The following is a 19493-nucleotide window of genomic DNA, read 5'->3' on the forward strand; positions in this document are numbered from 1 at the left end:
CTTTAATTCTTCTTTGATTTTTGAGTTCTGTAAGCGGCTGGTATCTATGTAATCTGGTTTTACCCTTTGTGAAGGTTTCTTAAGTTTAATGCTTACACGCGCTATCAAGGGATTGTGGTCCGAGGAAACATCTACGCCTGGGTACGCCTTAACCGATTTTATGCCGTTTTTGTATCTTTCATTTATCAACACAAAGTCTATTTGATTCCTAACTATTTTCTGTGCGTTATGTTGAGGTGATGTCCACGTATAAAGCCTTCTTTTGGGGAGTTTAAAAAATGTGTTTGAAATAATCATATCGTTTTCTTGGCAGAACTGTAACATTCGGTCTCCTCTCTCGTTCCTTAACCCGAGACCATAATTTCCTACATATTTGCCGCTTTTTCCTTCCCCAATTTTGCAATTAAAATCACCAAGGATAACCATTTTTTTCAGAAAACGATAATTAAAATACAGAAACGAAAAAAAGTCCACCGTTTTAGTTTTCGTAGAACTATAATACCACGATATAAAATGCATGAGTTTTGGATGTGGTATTAGTATTACACTCCAGAAATTGTCCACTTTTTTTCGTCCCACCAATTCAATTTGATGTGAATTCCTAGAAGAATAACTTATTCAAAATTTCAAAATAGAATTTTACCAAAACTTTGAAAATTCGGATGGCCCGGAAGCCTTGTCCGGGACGCCGGGACACGACTTCGTAATTCGGGCCATGGATTTTTCGGGCTAGTTGGTCACACTAGTTATGAGTAGTGTTTGGGTACTGTTTTATGTGTATAGAATATCTTTTTTGTGCTTTCTTCTATTTTTAAAATTTGTTTTGGTTAAAATTGTTGTTTTCCAGTTTTGGTAAGGGCTGGCCTATTCCTTTTATCATATTTATGTGTATGTGAACTTAATCTATAATGTAGGTGCTGACTTATTTGACCAATATAACCTCCTTGGCAGTCTTTACATGGAATTTCATAGGCTATGTGTGTTTTTTTCGTTAGTAGAGTTTTACTCTTAAGTTTGCTAAAATATTTATTAGTAAGGTTATAACTTTTATATGACATACACGGCCGAAACAAGATCAGACATAAGCAAAACACGAAGACATCTGGAGACAAACGAAATGAAGATATTAAGAATAATTGCTGGAAAATGACTACAGGACAGGGTAAGAAGTGAGGAATTCAGATGCATATGTGGGTTAGACAATATAAATACCTGGGTAAAGAATAGAAAAGAAGATTGGAATCAACACACAAGCAGAATGTCTGAATCAAGGATAGTAAGAATAGCCAGTAACAAGTCACCGTTAGGCAAGAAAAGTATAGGACGCCAAAGGAAAAGATAGAACGACAATTTAGTGGCAGAATAAAAAGCACTGTTGAAGAAAACCAGGCAGTACTGACTATATAAAAGTAAAGTGCCTTTATATTATGTAAAATAAATATTTAAATTGTTTAGGAAGACCTTATATGCATATTTAAATAGGTACATGGATTAGATTTATTATTTGCTGAATTGTTAGTTTTATTGGAATGTATATGAATTCCATTTTAAAGATTTTGTGAATAAGAAATAATTATCCTCACCATCTTATTTCCACAATCTTTAAATCTATAATTCATAGATATTGTCTTGTCTATTTTGGGCTTGGTGTACGAGGGTGTTTCCTTCAGTTCATGCCAATCGTTTGTATTCCTTATCCACGATTTCTTCTTTCTACCTATACCACGTTTATTCATATACAAGGTATGTATATTATTTTTGAACGATTTACAAATTGATTCCATTGACACTAACATTAAGATTGTAATGGACTTTTGTTTTTATGATATTAATTTCCAACCTCATTTTAGTGCTCTCTTCTGCGAATAGATTCACTAATATCTGGAGATGTCCTTTAGTTTCTACTATGATCAACGTATCTAAATACCTTCTGTTGTTTATAACAATGCCATCGGTTCTTGCTTCCTCCTGACGTCCTTTTAGCGAATATTGGATTATATATTCAGCATATACATTAAATCACATCAATGTTTACCAATTTAGTCTTACTATTGCTAATTCGAATGCAACTTCTATAATTCCAATACCTTCTAAAATTGATATGTGATATAACGTCCGTGCCACCTCATGTCCTCACATGATGGAGATTTTCTATTAAATTTTGAGGTTTGATTAGATCAAAAGCTTTCCTGTAATCAACAAAGCAGATGTAGAGGTTTCTTTTTACTTCCAAATATCTCTCAGCGATTACTGTTAGTCCCAGGATTACATCTCTTGTTCCCGTACTCTTTCTGAAATCATTTTGTGGGCTTAGACATTGCATTTATTGTAAATACGGTTAACGATGATCCTCACGAACATTTCTTGATCATCACATTTTTTGCCTTATGTTTCTTGGGTAGTGGTGTATATGTGGTTGTGAGCCAGTCTTGAGGTAGTGCCCAGTTTCATATACATTATCATCATCACGTAGCGCTACAACCCTGGGTGGGTCCTGACTGACTGTACAACTTTTTTCCAATTTATTCGGTCTTCCATCAATTTAGCGTCAAATGGGATGTTCATTTTTCAGAGATCTGCTTGGATGTTATCTCTCCATCGCATTCTGGGACGTCTGAGTGCTTTTGCCTGTAAGAATCTCCTCCCATGCCAGTCTTAGAAGTCTCTCGTTATAAAGTTTGTGCACGTGTCCTGCCCATCTTAGTCGCTGTGATTTAATTTCTTGGATAATATCGGTGTCATTATAGAGTGCTTTTAATTCGATTGGTTCTGATCCTGTACTGGTTTGTGTTAATGTCGTGGTAAGATCCGAAAATGTTTCCAAGTATTTTTCTTTCAAAACGTCTGAGCTTTTCTTCGTTTGCTTTGGTCATGGTCCACGTTTCGCATCCATATATTAGTAGAGGTCTGACGATGGATTTATAGGTTTCGATCTTGGAACTTCTTGTAAGATTTTTTGATTTTATAAGCTTATCCAGTACGAATAGACAGCGATTTGCCGATTGGATTCTGTCTTTTATTTCTTCAGTAACATCGTTGTCAGCTGTGTTTACGGCCCCCAGATACTTAAAACGTTGTACTCTTTCGAAATTTAAGGTGTTGACCGTCACATTTTGTCCTATCCTGTCTCTTCGTGTCGTTCAATTTATACACATATATTTCGTCTTCTCTTCATTAATCTTCAGCCCTACTTCGCTTGTTGCTCCTTCCACCTTGTTGAAAATGTCTTTTATGGATAGGATGGAGTCTCCAACGAGATCAATGTCACTGCTTAAGCGAGTAAATGCTTGGGACCTTGAACCGATAGCAGTTCTGTTTTTATTACGGCCGCCCTCACGGCTTTCTCTAATACAAGGTTAACAAGTAGTGGAGATATCGCATCACCCTGTTTGAGCCCACTGTTGATTTCAAAGCTGCCAGCCAGTTTATTATTTACACGTACTTAAGATAGTTTCATATACCCGATGATAGAATGTGTCAGATCTTTGGTTACAACAGGACTTAAGTTTTTAAAGTATTCAGCCACCACGCTTTACACCGTAATGACCGTACCCTAATTACATCGTGAAATATGAAGTGTGTTTTGATTTATACTTGAATCTTATATAATTTTAGTAATATTTTACTGTAACAGCAAAAAATTATACATATACCACGAGACTAACGTGTCATAGTCCCTCGAATGGTTATTGATCTCTTTATCCCACTAATCCCTGAGTGTACCATATGCGGGTAGGTACTGTGATAGTGTTTAGATGTGTTTAGATTAGTTTTCTATTTTTGTACCGGTGTTTTGTTAGGTGTTATTGATTTCCGTGTTTATAGACCGCGTCTATAATTATTCCTTACTGAGGTTTTTTCTACCTCCCACTAACATAGTTTGAGTTCTTGTCAGCTGCAGTTACGGACGAAATATCCGTAAGAAATAAGTCCTAACTACTGCCCATAAAATTATAAAACAATAATTTAATATTTACATTTTGTTCCATAGTTTCCAAGCGTTCCATAATTTAAATGAATCAGTAGGTCATTATCTTGCAATATTGAATTTATTCATCTGCGTACAATATTTTCTCTAAATAAAAATGTTCCTACAAAATACCCTAGTTGGATCATTTCGTTTGAAAAAAGATCTGCGTCATTTTTATCCGGATAACCATGCTTTTTCTCTATCGAATTGTAGAGTATTTTATCTGACAATGCCTGTGATATCATGTTGCCTGTCAATTTATATGGCTTTTACCTTGTTAACCATTTCTTCCTCCTTTTTAGCTTTTGTACTGCCATCAGAGGTAACATTGTTATATATATTTTTACCTCTTTTTGTATTTTAGAAAGTTTCTCGGTATCTGCAATTTAATCGGAAGTCCTGAAAATCCTGTTCTTGAGGAATAGTAATTATTGGTAGTCAGACTTCAAAAGGTTTTAAAATTAGTTTAATTTACAATGATCAATACATAGGTACATAAGATGCGGGTGGTGGCAAAATCTAATTACAACAGATATAGTCTCGCATTATTGAAATAACCCATCTAAATTTACTCAACTAATGCAAAAATAACAAATTAGAATAATTCAGTTCATAGAAATTGCACTCTTTACTTGAAACCACCTTTCGTAACACTAACAATGTTGTTATTTTTGCTAATACTGGTACTATCCGATATATTTGGATATTTACACTTGCTATATGTTAGTACAATCAGTGATGTTTATGGCATATTACATATTAAAATAAAACTTAAAAAGCAAACTTTGATTGAATTTAATTGAAACAAAACATTTGATCTTATTAAATGTCCAAACCACTTGAATATTTTCCCTTCTATATGTTTTAATATTGCTTGTTCTATGTAGCTGTATCTCTCTTATTTACTCGTTTCTTATTCTAGTCATTCTAGTTACCCGATCTTCGAAGTTGTTCCAGATCTGTTGCAGCTATCTTACTTCATTTTATTTTATTTATTACCAAATCTGCACCATAGTCTTAGTCATACTTCATACTCAACATCATGACTAGGTCTCTTTCGTTGTTGTAAACCCTAGGTACTCGTATTTCTTCTTTTTATTATTGTGTTGTAATTTATTTATAAGTGTACCTACTATTCTCTCGTCTGTTGTTGTTAGGTATTCTGTTTTAGGGAAGTTGATCTCGAGATCTTCTTTAAGAACTTCCTCATCTTGTAATGTAATAATACCTAGGTACCTATACAGGGTGTTTCATTAATAATTGTCCATATAGTAACTGGAGAAACCTTAGCACAAAATACGAAGATTTAACCTAAAACACCTAAATAAAATGTGGTTCCTTACTGAGTTACAGGGTGTTTTATCTAAAAATTAAAAAACTATTTTTGCTCAGCATTTTAAAACTCTTCGACGTATCCTTTTCATACTTGGCAGGAAGTACAGGTACTGTACAAACTACTAACTTATGTTAAACAAACGTTTCTGGCTATTACCAGAGGCGTACGATGGGGGAAAGTGAATGGTTGACCCTTTCCAAATTCTACGCCACTGGCGAAATTGCTATTTTGGTTCAATTTTTGGATTCTCCAATATTTTCTGTGAAAATAATATACTCTTCATTCGTAACGAAAAAGTCATTAGTTTTCGAGATCTTTGAAGTTAAAAATGAAACGACACGGTTATTTTGATTAAGTATTGTGTCGCTTCATTTTTAATTTCAAATATCTCGAAAACTAATCATTTTATCGTTACGAATGAAGAGTATATTATTTACATAAAAAGTATTGCAAAATCAAAAAATTACACTAAAATAGCAATTTCGTCAGTGGCGTAGAATTTGGGAAGGGTCAACCAGCCACTATCCCCTGTCGTACGCCTCTGGTAGAAGCTAGAAACGTTTATTTATCTTAATTTAGTAGGGTATTCAGTACCTACACTTTCTGCCAAGTATGATAAGGATACACCAAATAGTTTTAAAGTACTGGGTACAAATAATTTTTAAATTTTAATCGTATGAATCATATAAATTAATCAAAATAACTGTGCTGTTTCATATTTAACTTCAAATATCTCGAAAACTAATTACTTTATCGTCACCAATGAAGAGTATATTATTTACGTAGAAAGTATTGGAGAATCTAAAAATAGAACTAAAATAGTAATTCCTCCAGTGGCGTAGAATTTGAGAAGGGTCAACCATTCACCATCCCCTGTCGTACGCCTCTGGTAGAAGCTAGAAACGTTTGTTTATCATAATTTAGTAGGGTGTCTAGTAGTTGCACTTTCTGCCAAGCATGAAAAGGATACGTCGAATAGTTTTAAAATGCTGAGCAAAAATAGTTTTTAATATTTTAGATAAAACACCCTGTAACTCAGTAAAGAACCACATTTTATTTAAGTGTTTTAGGTTAAATCTTCGTATTTTGTGCTAAGGTTTCTCCAGTTACTTTATGGACAATTATTAATGAAACACCCTGTATAATAATCTTCAGGGTCCTGTGGAGTCCTATAGGTCACCATTTGATTATGTGAAAGGCTTAATGTTCTTTCGTTTCTCGCTGTATCCCCAAAATTTCTTTGCATTTTTGCTTGTTGCAATAGCACCTGAGAACTGGAGCATCCATATACAAGATCCTATATTATATTATATTTCCCAATGAGTCCCGTGGCTGCTTTAACACATACTTCTCGTTTTCTTTGTGCATATTTTTTTGGCCTCAATTAATTGTTTCTAAATCTCAAGTTTGTGCATGGCTTCTTAAAGTTCTGAACTCGATACTTAGTCAAAAGCTTTCCTTACCTATTTGTTAGTTTTTTAGTGTATAAATGTGGTCCATGTATGGCCTACCTGCTATGAAGCGTAACTGGTTTTCGCCTATTTCGCCTTTGCTCTATTTTTTCCTGAGTAAATAACTCCTCTGTTAAACCTTCTATTATTTTATCCATTAATAAATTAAAAAGAAATTGACTTCTTGTCCGATTTTTCGATCTGGGTATAATCCTGGTTGTTTGCGTTCCTGATTAAATGTTTGTGGTATCAATCACATTGAAACCATGTATTGTTTTTGTGTCAGTGTGGATTTATTTTTTCTTGTGTAATATCTCTATTGCACAGTGCAGTCGCATCCTGTCGAATGCCTTGGCTAAATCTGCTAAGCCTGTTTAATATACATGGGTGTTTCTCATCCCATCGATTTTTCTTTGATTTGTTTTTTATAAACAGTGCATCTATTGTAAATATTCTGATTACATTTTACTCCTTCTTGAATTATAATAGTTCTTTTAGTTTTTCAATGACGAAAAAAAAATCCGAGATTTAAAATTTAAAAAGATTTAACATTTAATAGTTATTTATGATATAAGTGTTAAAAATACACGTTTAAGGCACGCATGTGACAGTTTGCAGAATGAGCGATAGCGAGTTCTGCAATTCACATGAGTGCCTTAAAAATGTACTTTTTAACACGCATATCATACAATATTTTTTCTACAAACGTAATTACAGGACAATATCTACAAAAACTTTTACTTGAACTTGACTGACATTCCATTTTTATATTTTTTTGACATTACATCAAAATTGTCTATATGGTCAATACGAACTGCAGTGCCTTAAAAATATGTTTTCTTCAAACGTCAAATAATGATGACATTACTTATCTAACTTGATCCTGTCAAAGTTTGATGTCTCCGCCGGCAGCAGTTTTTTTTCCCATTTCTTTACGGGGCGGAGGGAAAAATGTTGTCATGGCAACAATATGAAACATGTCACAAAGCAACAATACAAATGTCATTAACAACAATTAAACATCATTTTTATTTATAGTAATATTAAAAGTACAATTAGTTAATGAGGCATTTTCAAAATTGAAACCGTGCAAAAATGTTCCCGACTCTTGATACGCATTGGTAATTGTTGATGATACTGATGGTCGAGCACAACTTTCAGCAATCATTCCGACGACTTAATTATTTTAATTTCTAACATCTAGACGACTTTGATAGTTGTCACAGTTAATTTCGAGTAAAAATAGCGTATGAATTGTACTATTTATGGTTGAAAATTGCTACGTTTGAAGAAAAAATAGTATACTTTATTCGGCAAAGAAGCGACTTTTCTTGACTTGCCCTCTATTACGCGCCTCACTTCGTTCGGCGCGTAATATCGGGCGCGTCAAGAAAAGTCATGCTTTTCCGCCTCATAAAGTAATATACTATTAAAGCACTAGTGCCTTAAAGTAGCATTTTTTAACGCTCGTATGGAGTGCTAAAAATTGCATTTTTTAACACGGTTGCAGAAAAAAAGATTTTATTTTGACAGGATGATGTTTATATTGTGAATAGTCATCGTTGCTACTTTAATGAAAACTTTGTTTTCTTTGTACAGATTTGTTGTGACCTGAATTAATTGTTTCTATATCCGCAGTTTGTGCATTGATGAGCAAAGTTTTGATCTCGGTATTAATAAGCTTTCCTTAGCATTTTTAACAGTTGTTTTGGTGTGTCAATGTAGTCCATGTTAACAATAATCATCTCTAAATTTCTTCACTAGGAGAAGAATATTCATTTATTAATTTCATTCGTTCACTAAGTGTTCCAATCTCTAGTGATTATAGCTAACACCATGGCGTTCAAAATCTTATTCTTGAGTGAGATGAATAATTCCTCTATGTCAGTTATAGCTTGCTGAGTGTCCCTACACTGAACTTTCTAGTCTTTAACATTCATCGTTCTTATATCTTCTTCTACATCATCCAGCCATCTTCTTCTAGGGCTTCCTCTACACCTGGGCTTTAGTGGTGTCCAGTTAGTTATCCTTGTCAGCATATCTGAGTCTGGGCGTATCTGTATATGTCTTATCCATTCAAAGCGAAGAAATTTTGTGTGTCTGACTATATTTTCTCCTTTTAACTCTTCTTCAGTTTCGGCATTTGTTTTTATTCCTCTTTCCCCCTCTCTTGTTACATTGTGCCCCAGTATCGTTCTCGTTATTTTTCTATCAAATTTGAAAAGACTTTTTTTCTACTTTTTTCTATCAAATTCTATCCCATATGTAACAACCGGTCTTATTAAATAAAGTCTTATATAGGTTCATTAGTTCCTCTATTCTCTCTTTTCCGGTTTTGCTTATTGTTACTCCCAAGTGTCTGAAGGGGGAGAAGAATATGTAGTTCTAATAAATGAAAAGCATAAGTAACAGTGAGAAAGGCACTAGATATTTAGCTATTTTCTACATAGAAAAAATTATTTGCGGAAATTACCCGATTAGTCAAACAGAGGATTCAGGTAGGTATGTTTAGACAAAGTAAAAATGAATCAATAATGAAAAACAGAAGGGATAGATAAGGGGGGAAATGAAACCCATCGTAAAAGGAACATAACAAGAAAACTTGAATTGAAAACCCAAGAAAAATATGTAATTTCTGCTCCTTGTAAATTTCGACTTATTGGTGCGTTGAGTAGTTCAGTTAATTACAGTGATCAATATTTTTAATTTCTCTTCATATGACATTAAATTTTTGCAGTAGCTCAATTATATTTCCAAGTGTTTCGTCCATGTCCGCTCGCCGCCTATGTGTCTCGCTAGTCGTGTACGGAGATGGACCAAACCTTTTCAAAACCGGCTATTCAATACATTTAAAATATTTATAAAGGTCATACAAAGGCAAAAGCTCCGACGTACCCCCGGGCTACCTTCTCAACATCAACTCAGGTAAAACGTCGTGATTCACTTGTTTATTTCATAGCCGACACCGAGAAATCCTCTTCTCTTTCAATTTCAATAATAATTATGATTGAATAATTTCGTTACAAGGCTTATTTGTATTTTGCAGCTTGTTTTGTGTCGAGAGTGGCGGCCGCTGTGGTGTTGGTGGTGTCTTTTGTCGACTGTCAATTCGCTTTTTGTTCAATGCAATTCGTGTCCAAGCCCAGGAACAAGAAATTCAGGGGGTCCCACGAACAACTCTCTGATATCGAGTACATCATACCAAGGGTAAGTGTTACTTCAATAATTCTTAATGGTTTTACTTTCACTTTTACTTGTTGATCAGCTACAGCGTTTGTTTATATTTACTGAGTACAACTTAATGAAGGTTATGATACGATACCAATCATAGTACTACAAATTTACTAGTTCACACGCTTTGCTAAATTTCATTCAACAATGCATTTTGTATCTCTAATGACGTCACAACACCTTATCTATACGTCACAACAAATACGTTTAGTCAATGTTTCAAAACGAAAAAAATTCGAAGCGTATAGGGGGTTCTCCACGTGAGAATTACAACCCTTAAACTACGATTTTAAAAATAAACTAATGATGATTATTTTACATACCCACCATTTAGAAGACCAAATAAAATAAAATCAAAATATAATTCAGTATGTACCTACAGGTTGGGGCGAATTTTATATTAAAGTTTAGGTGAAACCAAAAGATTTTCAAGAAAGTTTGTTTGAATATTTGTTTCATAATGAAAATAATTTTCATTATTTTTATTGTACCTAATTCATGTTTTTATGAAGGTTTTTACGATTTTGTTCTGAAAAGTTGAAGGGAAAAGCTTTCATTTAAGACTTGTTAAATTAAATTTGACCCTTAATGTATTTAAATAATTATAAATAAAGATTGAAAACAAATTTGCAAAAACATATTATTTACATTAAATAAGCACTATAAATATTTTATTTTGCAGAACAAGTTGCGTTGTATTACTAATATAAAGAAGAAAAAATGATTGAAGAATATTTAATAGTTTATGAGATATTTAATTTATTTAATTTTTTTATTAAATAATACTATTTTTTCAAATGCAAAAACGCGGTTGTTGCCGATAGAGGTATCATTTTTTGTTTGTTTTAATGTTCAATAAATACCGGGAGAAATCAACATTTGAATTAAAATCCTTTTCAAAATGGCGTTTGAAAACGGAGCACACTAGTTCGCTCCCATCGTCAAAAAACCCTCTTAATTACATACTAGTTCGCTCCGAAAACCATAACCTAGTTCGCTCCCATTGTTAAGCGGATTAAGTATTTATCTATTAAGTTCTAGGAAAATTAATATCTGGAAAATTGGTACTGTGACTTTTGTATTTTATATTAGAAATTATATAAAATATTGGTGGTTACATATTTATATAAATACAGCGATAAGCGCGCTAATAACCGGCAAAGTAACGCAAACGATGGAAAGCATATGAAGTTGTAAGATAAAAGGGATGAAACTTGTAGAGATGAGAAATTTAGCGACAGAAACCTATAAATTTACATTATAATGATTGTTTCTCAGCTTTAGACGTATAGGACGAGTTTGGCAACTACCACTGTGACAGTGAGTTTTAGTTGACATACTTATGTGATATGGCTAAAGGTGGGAAACAACCAATATAATCTAAATTTATAGGTTCTTATCGCTAAATTTCCAACCTCTACTAGTGTCATCCCTTTTTATTCCACAACTTAATATGTTTTCCATCGTTTTGCGTTATTATGCCGGTTATTAGCGCGCTTATCACTGTATAACGAGACAGTGAAATTAGATAATTTAGATTTAGCCCAACAAATGGCCATTTTGGAGTGTAATTTTCGGGGTTACTACGGATTTGGTTGAAAATTTGGTTTTAGGTTCTACCTATTCTCCACTTCAAAGTTGGACTTGTGTCGTTGGTTGCATTTAATTGAGGGTATAAATCACCCCTTCTCGAGGGTGAAAAATCATACGTTTCAAATAAGTCCAGAAATGGATAAATTGACTACTTCTAAGTAACTTTTGTTCTATAGAGTTTTTTAACCAAATCAATACTTGTTTGACTTCTTGTTTCACTACTTGTTTGATTTGAAAAACATCTAAAATGTTTATTTTTCAGCAACAAAAAATAACACGTTTTCAGGCGGTTTTTCTCAAATAACTGAAAAAAATAGGTATTTTATCGAAAAAAAAAAATTCGTAGCAAAAGTATAGCTTATAATAAAATGAAAAACGGTATATTCATGAAGTGTAGGTACAGACCCAGCAAAAGCAGAGTTGTAGGTAGCTTATGAAAAATATGTTCCTATGAAAAATGTGTTCCAAAAATACATTTTCGCTAAGAATATTTTTTCGATAAAATATTTATTTGCTGAGTTATTTGCGAAATGTCGTCCAAAAAATGTGTTTTTTTTGTTGAAAAATAATAACCCGCAAATAACTCGAAAAGTATTGACTTTAAAAAACTCTATAGAAAAAAAGTTGCTTAGAATTAGTCAATTTATTTATTTTCGGCCATATTTGAAATGTATGTTTTTCACCCCCGAGAAGGGGTGACTTTCACCCCCCAAGTAAAAGCAACCAACGGCATAAGTCCAACTTCGAGGTGGTAAGTAGAATATAAATTCAAATGTTCGTGCAATTCAGTGACACTAAAAATTACACGGTACCTACCGCCGGATTTCACGTTCCTTTACTAGGCTAATAATAATTATTTTATTTACACGGAATTTGTTTCTAGACAGTGATGAGCGCCCTAATAACCGGCAAAATAACGCAAAAGATGGAAAACATATTAAGTTGTGAGATAAAAAGAAACGAAACCAGTAGAGTTGGGAAATTTAGCGATAAAACCTATAAATTTACATTCTATTCACTTAGATTCTACCTTCAGACGTATCAGAGGAGGATGTCAACTAAAACTGTCACTGTCACAGCGGTAGTTGCCAAACTCGTCTGATACATCTTAAGGGGGGAAACAATAAATGTAATGTAAATTTATAGGTTTTATCGCTAAATTTCCCATCTCCACAAGTTTCATTTTATTTATCTCACAACTTAATATTTTTTCCATCTTTTGCGTTATTTTTCCGGTTATTAGGGCGCTCGTTACTGTTATGTATTTTGAAAAATGTTAGTGATTGATTTAGAAATTATATTAGAAATTTTAAATTGTTTTTAAAAATTACTGAAATAATTTTTGTGCTTATTCTAAATGTTTATTAATAAAATGTATCGAAATACCTGCTTTATGAAGTCAACATTACCTATTTAAGCTGACCCTGGCTATTCATTATTATGCATTGTGTACCCAGTAAAGACATTATTCAACTATCTTTTCCAAGAAATATATGGCCGGAGCGAATTTACCTATGCCCCTTTTCTGTGGGGTATTAAAATCTGACCGCCGGAGCGAACTAGTATACGCCCTTTGAAAATTGTTGTAATTTGTTTATAACTTGTTTTTTTAATAATGTCGCGGAGATTAAAAATTTAGAAATGCCGTTTCGATATTCGTATTCCTAACAATTTTTCACACGTTAAAAAAAATTTTCTAAGACCATGTTTTGCCGAGTTTTTAATTTTATAATTTTACGTTAAGAGGATCGGTACGTATTTTCGGCTGCAATGCAATTCAAATGGGAATTCATTTTTTTCGAATCCTGAGAAAACTAATAAGTATTTTTGAAAAATTTAAACGCAGAATGAAAGATCACGTTATTAGCGAGGGCCGAAAGTCCCTGAGAACTTCTATAATGTTTATTTTAATAAGTTACAGGGGTGAAAAACTAAGAGAAAATTTAGTGTGATTTTTAATTTCAAATATATCATTCAAAATAAACTTTTTATTTATTCTAAGGGACTTTCGGCCCTCGGTAATAATTTAGTCTTTCATTCTGCGTTTAAATTTTTCAAAAATATTTATTGGTTTTTTCAAGATTCGAAAAAAATAAACACAATGCCGTGGTAATATTTTCCAAATCTATCTTTGTCTTACAACGCACTCAACCGAATATAATATTGTCAGCATATATTGTCAGTCAGGCACTGACAATATCAGTGACAATTTTAAATATTTGACATTGCATCGGGAATATGTTGAGTTATTGATTAAATATTATTGAAATATAGTGTATTTGATAAATAATTGATTTAAAACGTGAACTTAATAAAAAGTTATTTATTGTGTATTATTTGTGGAAGATCCAAGCAGAGAATACATCAGGATAATAATCTGTGATCCAAGTATTTTGTTGTTAGAGATATTCAAAATTGTAAGCGTTCCATAACAATATATTATTAAAAAATCACTTTAACACTTTTCCTCTGTTCTCGATTGAGTATTAGTCTTTGTTGTACAAATAAATTATTACAATCACGGAATACATAGTTAGTGAAAAAATTATCACATTTATTAACTGAATTAATAATTTCCAATTATAAAAATAACAGTTATCCAAGAACATTCAAAACCCATCTCTTGAAATTAATGATGACATTTTCAAGTAGAATGACATTCTAGTAATGTTTATATATCCATACCAGTGTGAATTTTACTACGCGTAATTTGCCGTGTAAAGACAGAAAAAGTAGGGATACACGTAAAATATTTGCGAATTATGTACCCATAGCCTTAAATGAAAACTTTTTGCCTGAAAAGTGGTGGGGGAAGTTGATCGAAGCGTTCAAAAGTGGAACGTTCCACTGGAAACGTGGAATACTTCAAATTCGCGTACTTAGAAAAATTATCTAAGTCATTTTATTAACTCCGTTACTTAATTATATTGTTAAAAATGAATTGTGTGCAGGAATGGCCCATTTTTCAATATTTAAGCAATCATCCCGTAGTGCCACTATGGCATGCAGTCTACCACGGCGTTTCTGCTATAGCTTGCGGTCTCCCTGTGCGGCTAAACAACTCCATAATCTTGTCTTAAAAGGGTTTTATAATGAAAGGCAGCAAACTTTTTGTAGGCAAAACATTTTATTGCTAAGTAAGTAGTAATAAACATTTTCAGAAATATACAGTAAACTTATTTCTTTCAACTTCAATTAACAGGTATTGTCCTTTTTGTATTCTTAATAAAACACCTTGATTAGTAACGTGGTCGGTATAAGATATCTTCGGGATTCGACAATAAAGACACATTTCGAAAGCCTCAATTTTCTTGTAGGTGGCGTCTGTGAGAGTCCACGACTCAACTCCGTACAATAGTATGGGAAATATATAATATCATCGTAGTAAACCGATTTTTATGGGCAATAACCTTATCCGTGTGTTACAAAAGCACCGGAATGCAGGAAAAACGCGCCATCTACATAATAAACAGAGAGTATTGGATCAAGTTCACAAGTAACATGGCTCACGACATCTATGGTGCACAGAGAAAAGTTTTGAAAATGCTAAAAAACAGTAAATGAATTTGTACAGAAAAAGGGGATACCGACATGGGAAAAATACTTCACAGAACTCTACAAAGGTGAAACCTTTGAAACAGAAGACAGGTATATCACTAAAGAAACTGAAGTAGAAGCGACAATAAAGATTTTACAGAATAGACTATCGCCAGTAACTGATGGAATATCGAACAAACTACTGAAATACGGGGACGGCGCGGCCAGGACTCACAACATTGTTTAACAAAATCTTAGACAGAGCAGAGATACCACAATATTGGCACACCAGTATCACAATACCGATTTTTAAGAAAGGACAAAGATCATGTCCGGACAACTACAGAGGAATAACTCTCTTATATACGACAATGAAGTTATTCACAGCCATACTCAAGGATAAATTGCAATCACAGATATAAAGAACAGAGAATAACAGCAAGGATTCCGAAAAGGCAGGTCGACAACGGGCGCAATATTTGTCATAAAACAAGTGAAAGAGAAGTCGATAGAATATAACAAACCCCCATACATTTGCTTCGTAGACCTAACAAAATCATTTGACAGTCACACTTAGCGATATTACAGAAAATGAAGCAAAAAGGATACCGGCTAACATTGTGGAAGTCATAAAACAGATTAACAATAACAACACAACAAAAATTAAAACAAACTACACCACTACGGCCAACATACCAACACCAGGGAGAACCAGGCATGGAGACAGCCTCTGCCCATTTCTATTCAATATGCTGATGGATGAAATAATAGATGTGGAATAGCTATAACTAGGATACAGACTCGGTTACAGTAGATTCAACATAGTGTGCTATGCGGATGATGCAGCCCTGATTGCAGAGGATGAGGATTACCTACAAAGACAACTTTATCGATTCTACCAAGCATGTCGACGACTAAACATGAACATATCCACGCAGAAAACAAAATGCATTATCATTACGAAAGATCCAATTAGATGCAAGCTCGTGGTAGAGGGGAACCTCATAGAACAACTAAACCAGTTCAAATATCTAGGTGTAGATTTAAGTTAGTATGACCCAGCCAGAGACCTAAGAGGACAAATAAACAAGGTCGCAGTCATGTTCGGATGGTTGAGAGATATGGTCTGGAATAACCCATATGTGAGAATGGACAGCAAAGTTAGAATTTATAAAACTTGCATCAAACCTGTTATGACCTATCATATTGAATCAAGAGAAGACACCAATAAAACAAAAGCATGCTACGAACAGCAGAAATGAAGACACTAAGGGCAATTGCAGGGAAGACAAGAAAAGATAGAATACGAAACAACATCATCAGGGAACAATGTGGCTTACAAGATGTAGTAAGATGGGGTAGGCAAAGACGAAGAGAATGGTTCAGTCATGTAAAAAGAAGGGAGGAACACAGATTACCAAGAATTGCGCTAGAGACCACCAAAAAGGTGGAGAGATATCTGGCAGTCTACCTCTCAAGAAATACTTTAAAGGTAGAATTCCGCACCAAGCGACCGAGACAGGAGACCGCGACAGGCGACAGATAGGCGAGATCTCCCCACGACTGCTCTCAATGCAATTATATCAGGGTAGTTCTGCAGCCCGCGACCGAGACCAGCGACCAACTATCGTCTATCGCGACCTATCTGTCGCCTGTCGCGGTCTCCTGTCTCGGTCGCTTGGTGCGGAATTCTACCTTAACGTCGGAATTAACAGATCGACAGATCTGTATATTACAGATTAGAAGTATAAATAAGAGGAAGAAGAACCTTATCCGGAAAATTGATAAAACTTTTTCCATTCTATTTTTCTGTGCACTATTAGATGCCCAAATAAAAATGTTCGCACATGCGAAATAAATATGAAGCTGAAACTGCCACGAATTGTCAATGTATGATTTGCTTATTGTGTGTGTGATTGAATAAGAACTTTGACTTTTAAATAATATGTTCTTATTGAAAAAGTTTTGAATATTTTTGTTTTCACAAATAGGTGTATACCCCATTGCAAGAATATACGACCCTCTTGGATTATCGCGACAACGAATATTTTACTGTGCAAAATATGAAGAACGAAAGTAAATTGCAAATTATATTGTTGTTTATTGGAGTAATTATTATAGCAAAATACTTTCGTACTTCTTATGTTGCACACTAAAATATTCGTTGTCACGATAATCCAAAACAGTCGTATATTCGTGGAATACACCATACCTATATTTCTTTGTTTTTCATAACACGCTATAGGTACAATCAAGTAAATTTATATTCTGTAAGGTTTTTGCTGCGTTTACTCACATTTAAATATAACTAACGAGTTTATTCATTATCGTTGTATTATCACATGGATTTAAACAAATTAACTGGTTCAAAATATTGAAATTTTAATGGAATCGTTCAAGGTTAAGCAACTTTTTGTTAATATGTCTGTTTTTGCCGTGGCGTATTACCTATTACCTACATCTCAATAGTTAACTATTATTAAATTAGCTACACATCTACGTCTATAGTAACAATTACATAAGTTTTTATTTGTGATGTTGATGAAGGTAAGAATAACTGAAGATTCACTTAGTGATTTTACTTTAAAATGTTTGTAATTTATCATTTTTTACGCTTGTTGTTTACTAAATATTCGTAGAAAATCTAAAATTAAACAACTTGCAATTTTAATGGTATAATATACTTTACTGAACTTTAATTTTTGGCTTTTATGTCATTTAGATTGTTTTATTTTACGTATTTGTAAAGTTGTAAAAAATGATCGTTTTATTCAATTTTTGTTTTCAATGTAGTCCGCCTTTAGCAATATAGGTACTTACACAACCAAACATATGGAATCGCCATGTACTTCACACCAATATTTATTTTTTTGGAAAAACTTGTTATTGTTGCGAAGAATAAGGTTTTTATTAAAAACTAGTGATTTTACCGGTCGCCATGAAACGGGAATCCAATCAATTTCCATATAAATAGTGACTCCACTTAATTTTTCAAAATTTTAGAATTAACAAACTTAAAATAATTGAAAGTTAAGTTTTTAAAATAATAATCGTCTTGTATGTAAACCAAGTAAATATACCTCAAGTTTTATATAAACGAATCTCTTCTTGTTTGTCATGGTAATGTGACGATCACGCTATATCCCGTTCAATTCAGTCATTGCTGCTCTAACTACAATATAATATGTATACTAAATTTACAATCAAGATGCAGTAGAAATAAACAAACCAAGACACGTTAAATGCTACTAGGAGCACTTCCGAATCATAATAATAATTTTATTTTCAATCTATGAAGCTATGTGAATTTTATAAAGAATTTTCTACGTATCCCTCTGCTATATTAGTTAATTTCCATCCTCTGTGTCTTTTCAAGTTGGTTATAGTACCACCACTATCAGCGAGTGAGTGGCTGAGCTACTGAGCTCCTTCGTAGACAGTGTCCGGTGTATTTTTTGAAGAAATTCAGCAATAGTGCAGGCGATTTTTCCAAAAGTGTGAATATGTAGATACCAATAGGTTGTATAGTACACCTTCCATTTTTGTAATATACAAATAATCTACGATTAGGTGTGTTTGCTTGACGTAATGACAAATATTTTCTGTATAAAGAAATGATATTTTCTCCAATAACCTCAAAGGTTCTTTCCATGTTCGTTTTAGAATTAGGAATTTTAATCACTAACATGGTTATCTTATCTTCTATATCATCTAAACTCATTTTGCAAAGCTTCTCACGACGACAAGCACCTACCAAACCAATTATTAATGCAACCTAAAATTTACAAAAAAAAATAATAAAAAAAGAAAAATTAGATTTAATTATATAAATTTTGTCATTAAGTAGATCTTATCTTCAGCTTCTCATAAAAATTTATCTATTTTTTCTTTATTCAATACTTTCGATTTTTTTTGTTTGTAGCCGATGGATTTTCTTTTAAGGGAAGCAATAACTTTTGGATAGCGGCTTATCTATATTATTTTAATGTTAATTGTGGACTTAAGCATCGAGTAATTGCTCCAAAGGCTTGATGGCTTCAAGATATTAGATTTTTCCATTAGATATACAAGACTGACTTCTTCATTTATAGTATGTACATTTTTATCATTGCTCCATTTTTTAAATAAATCGTAGACCAATTCATACCTCTTTCTTGACTTTACCGGCAATAATTCATAAATAGCGGCTTTAGCAGTTTCCCTAATCTCATCTGGACTCATTTCGGCTCCACTGCTGTTTGAAAAACGAAAAACTGAGCGAAAGGTGAAAACACACACGAATCTTAAGCGACAAGCGTTGTCATAATAAAATACAAAGTTGATGGTATTGTCAAAGCCGTTACCTACCTAGCTACCCAAAATCGTCCCGAAAGTA

At 33.3% G+C, this 19493-nt stretch overlaps 1 protein-coding gene across 2 annotated transcripts in view; it reads left to right on the forward strand.

Moving 5' to 3' along the window:
* LOC114336227 (uncharacterized) overlaps positions 1-19493 on the forward strand; it is a 721746-nt gene that overhangs the window by 665528 nt on the left and 36725 nt on the right. For both annotated transcript variants that reach the window (XM_050645113.1, XM_050645114.1), the window contains exon 5: positions 9804-9964. In XM_050645113.1, coding sequence (XP_050501070.1) covers positions 9804-9964 — 161 coding nt within the window. The remainder of the gene's footprint in view (positions 1-9803; positions 9965-19493) is intronic.

The sequence above is a fragment of the Diabrotica virgifera genome, chromosome 3 (genome assembly GCF_917563875.1).
Source record: "Diabrotica virgifera virgifera chromosome 3, PGI_DIABVI_V3a".
NCBI classification, from domain to species: Eukaryota; Metazoa; Arthropoda; class Insecta; order Coleoptera; family Chrysomelidae; genus Diabrotica; species Diabrotica virgifera.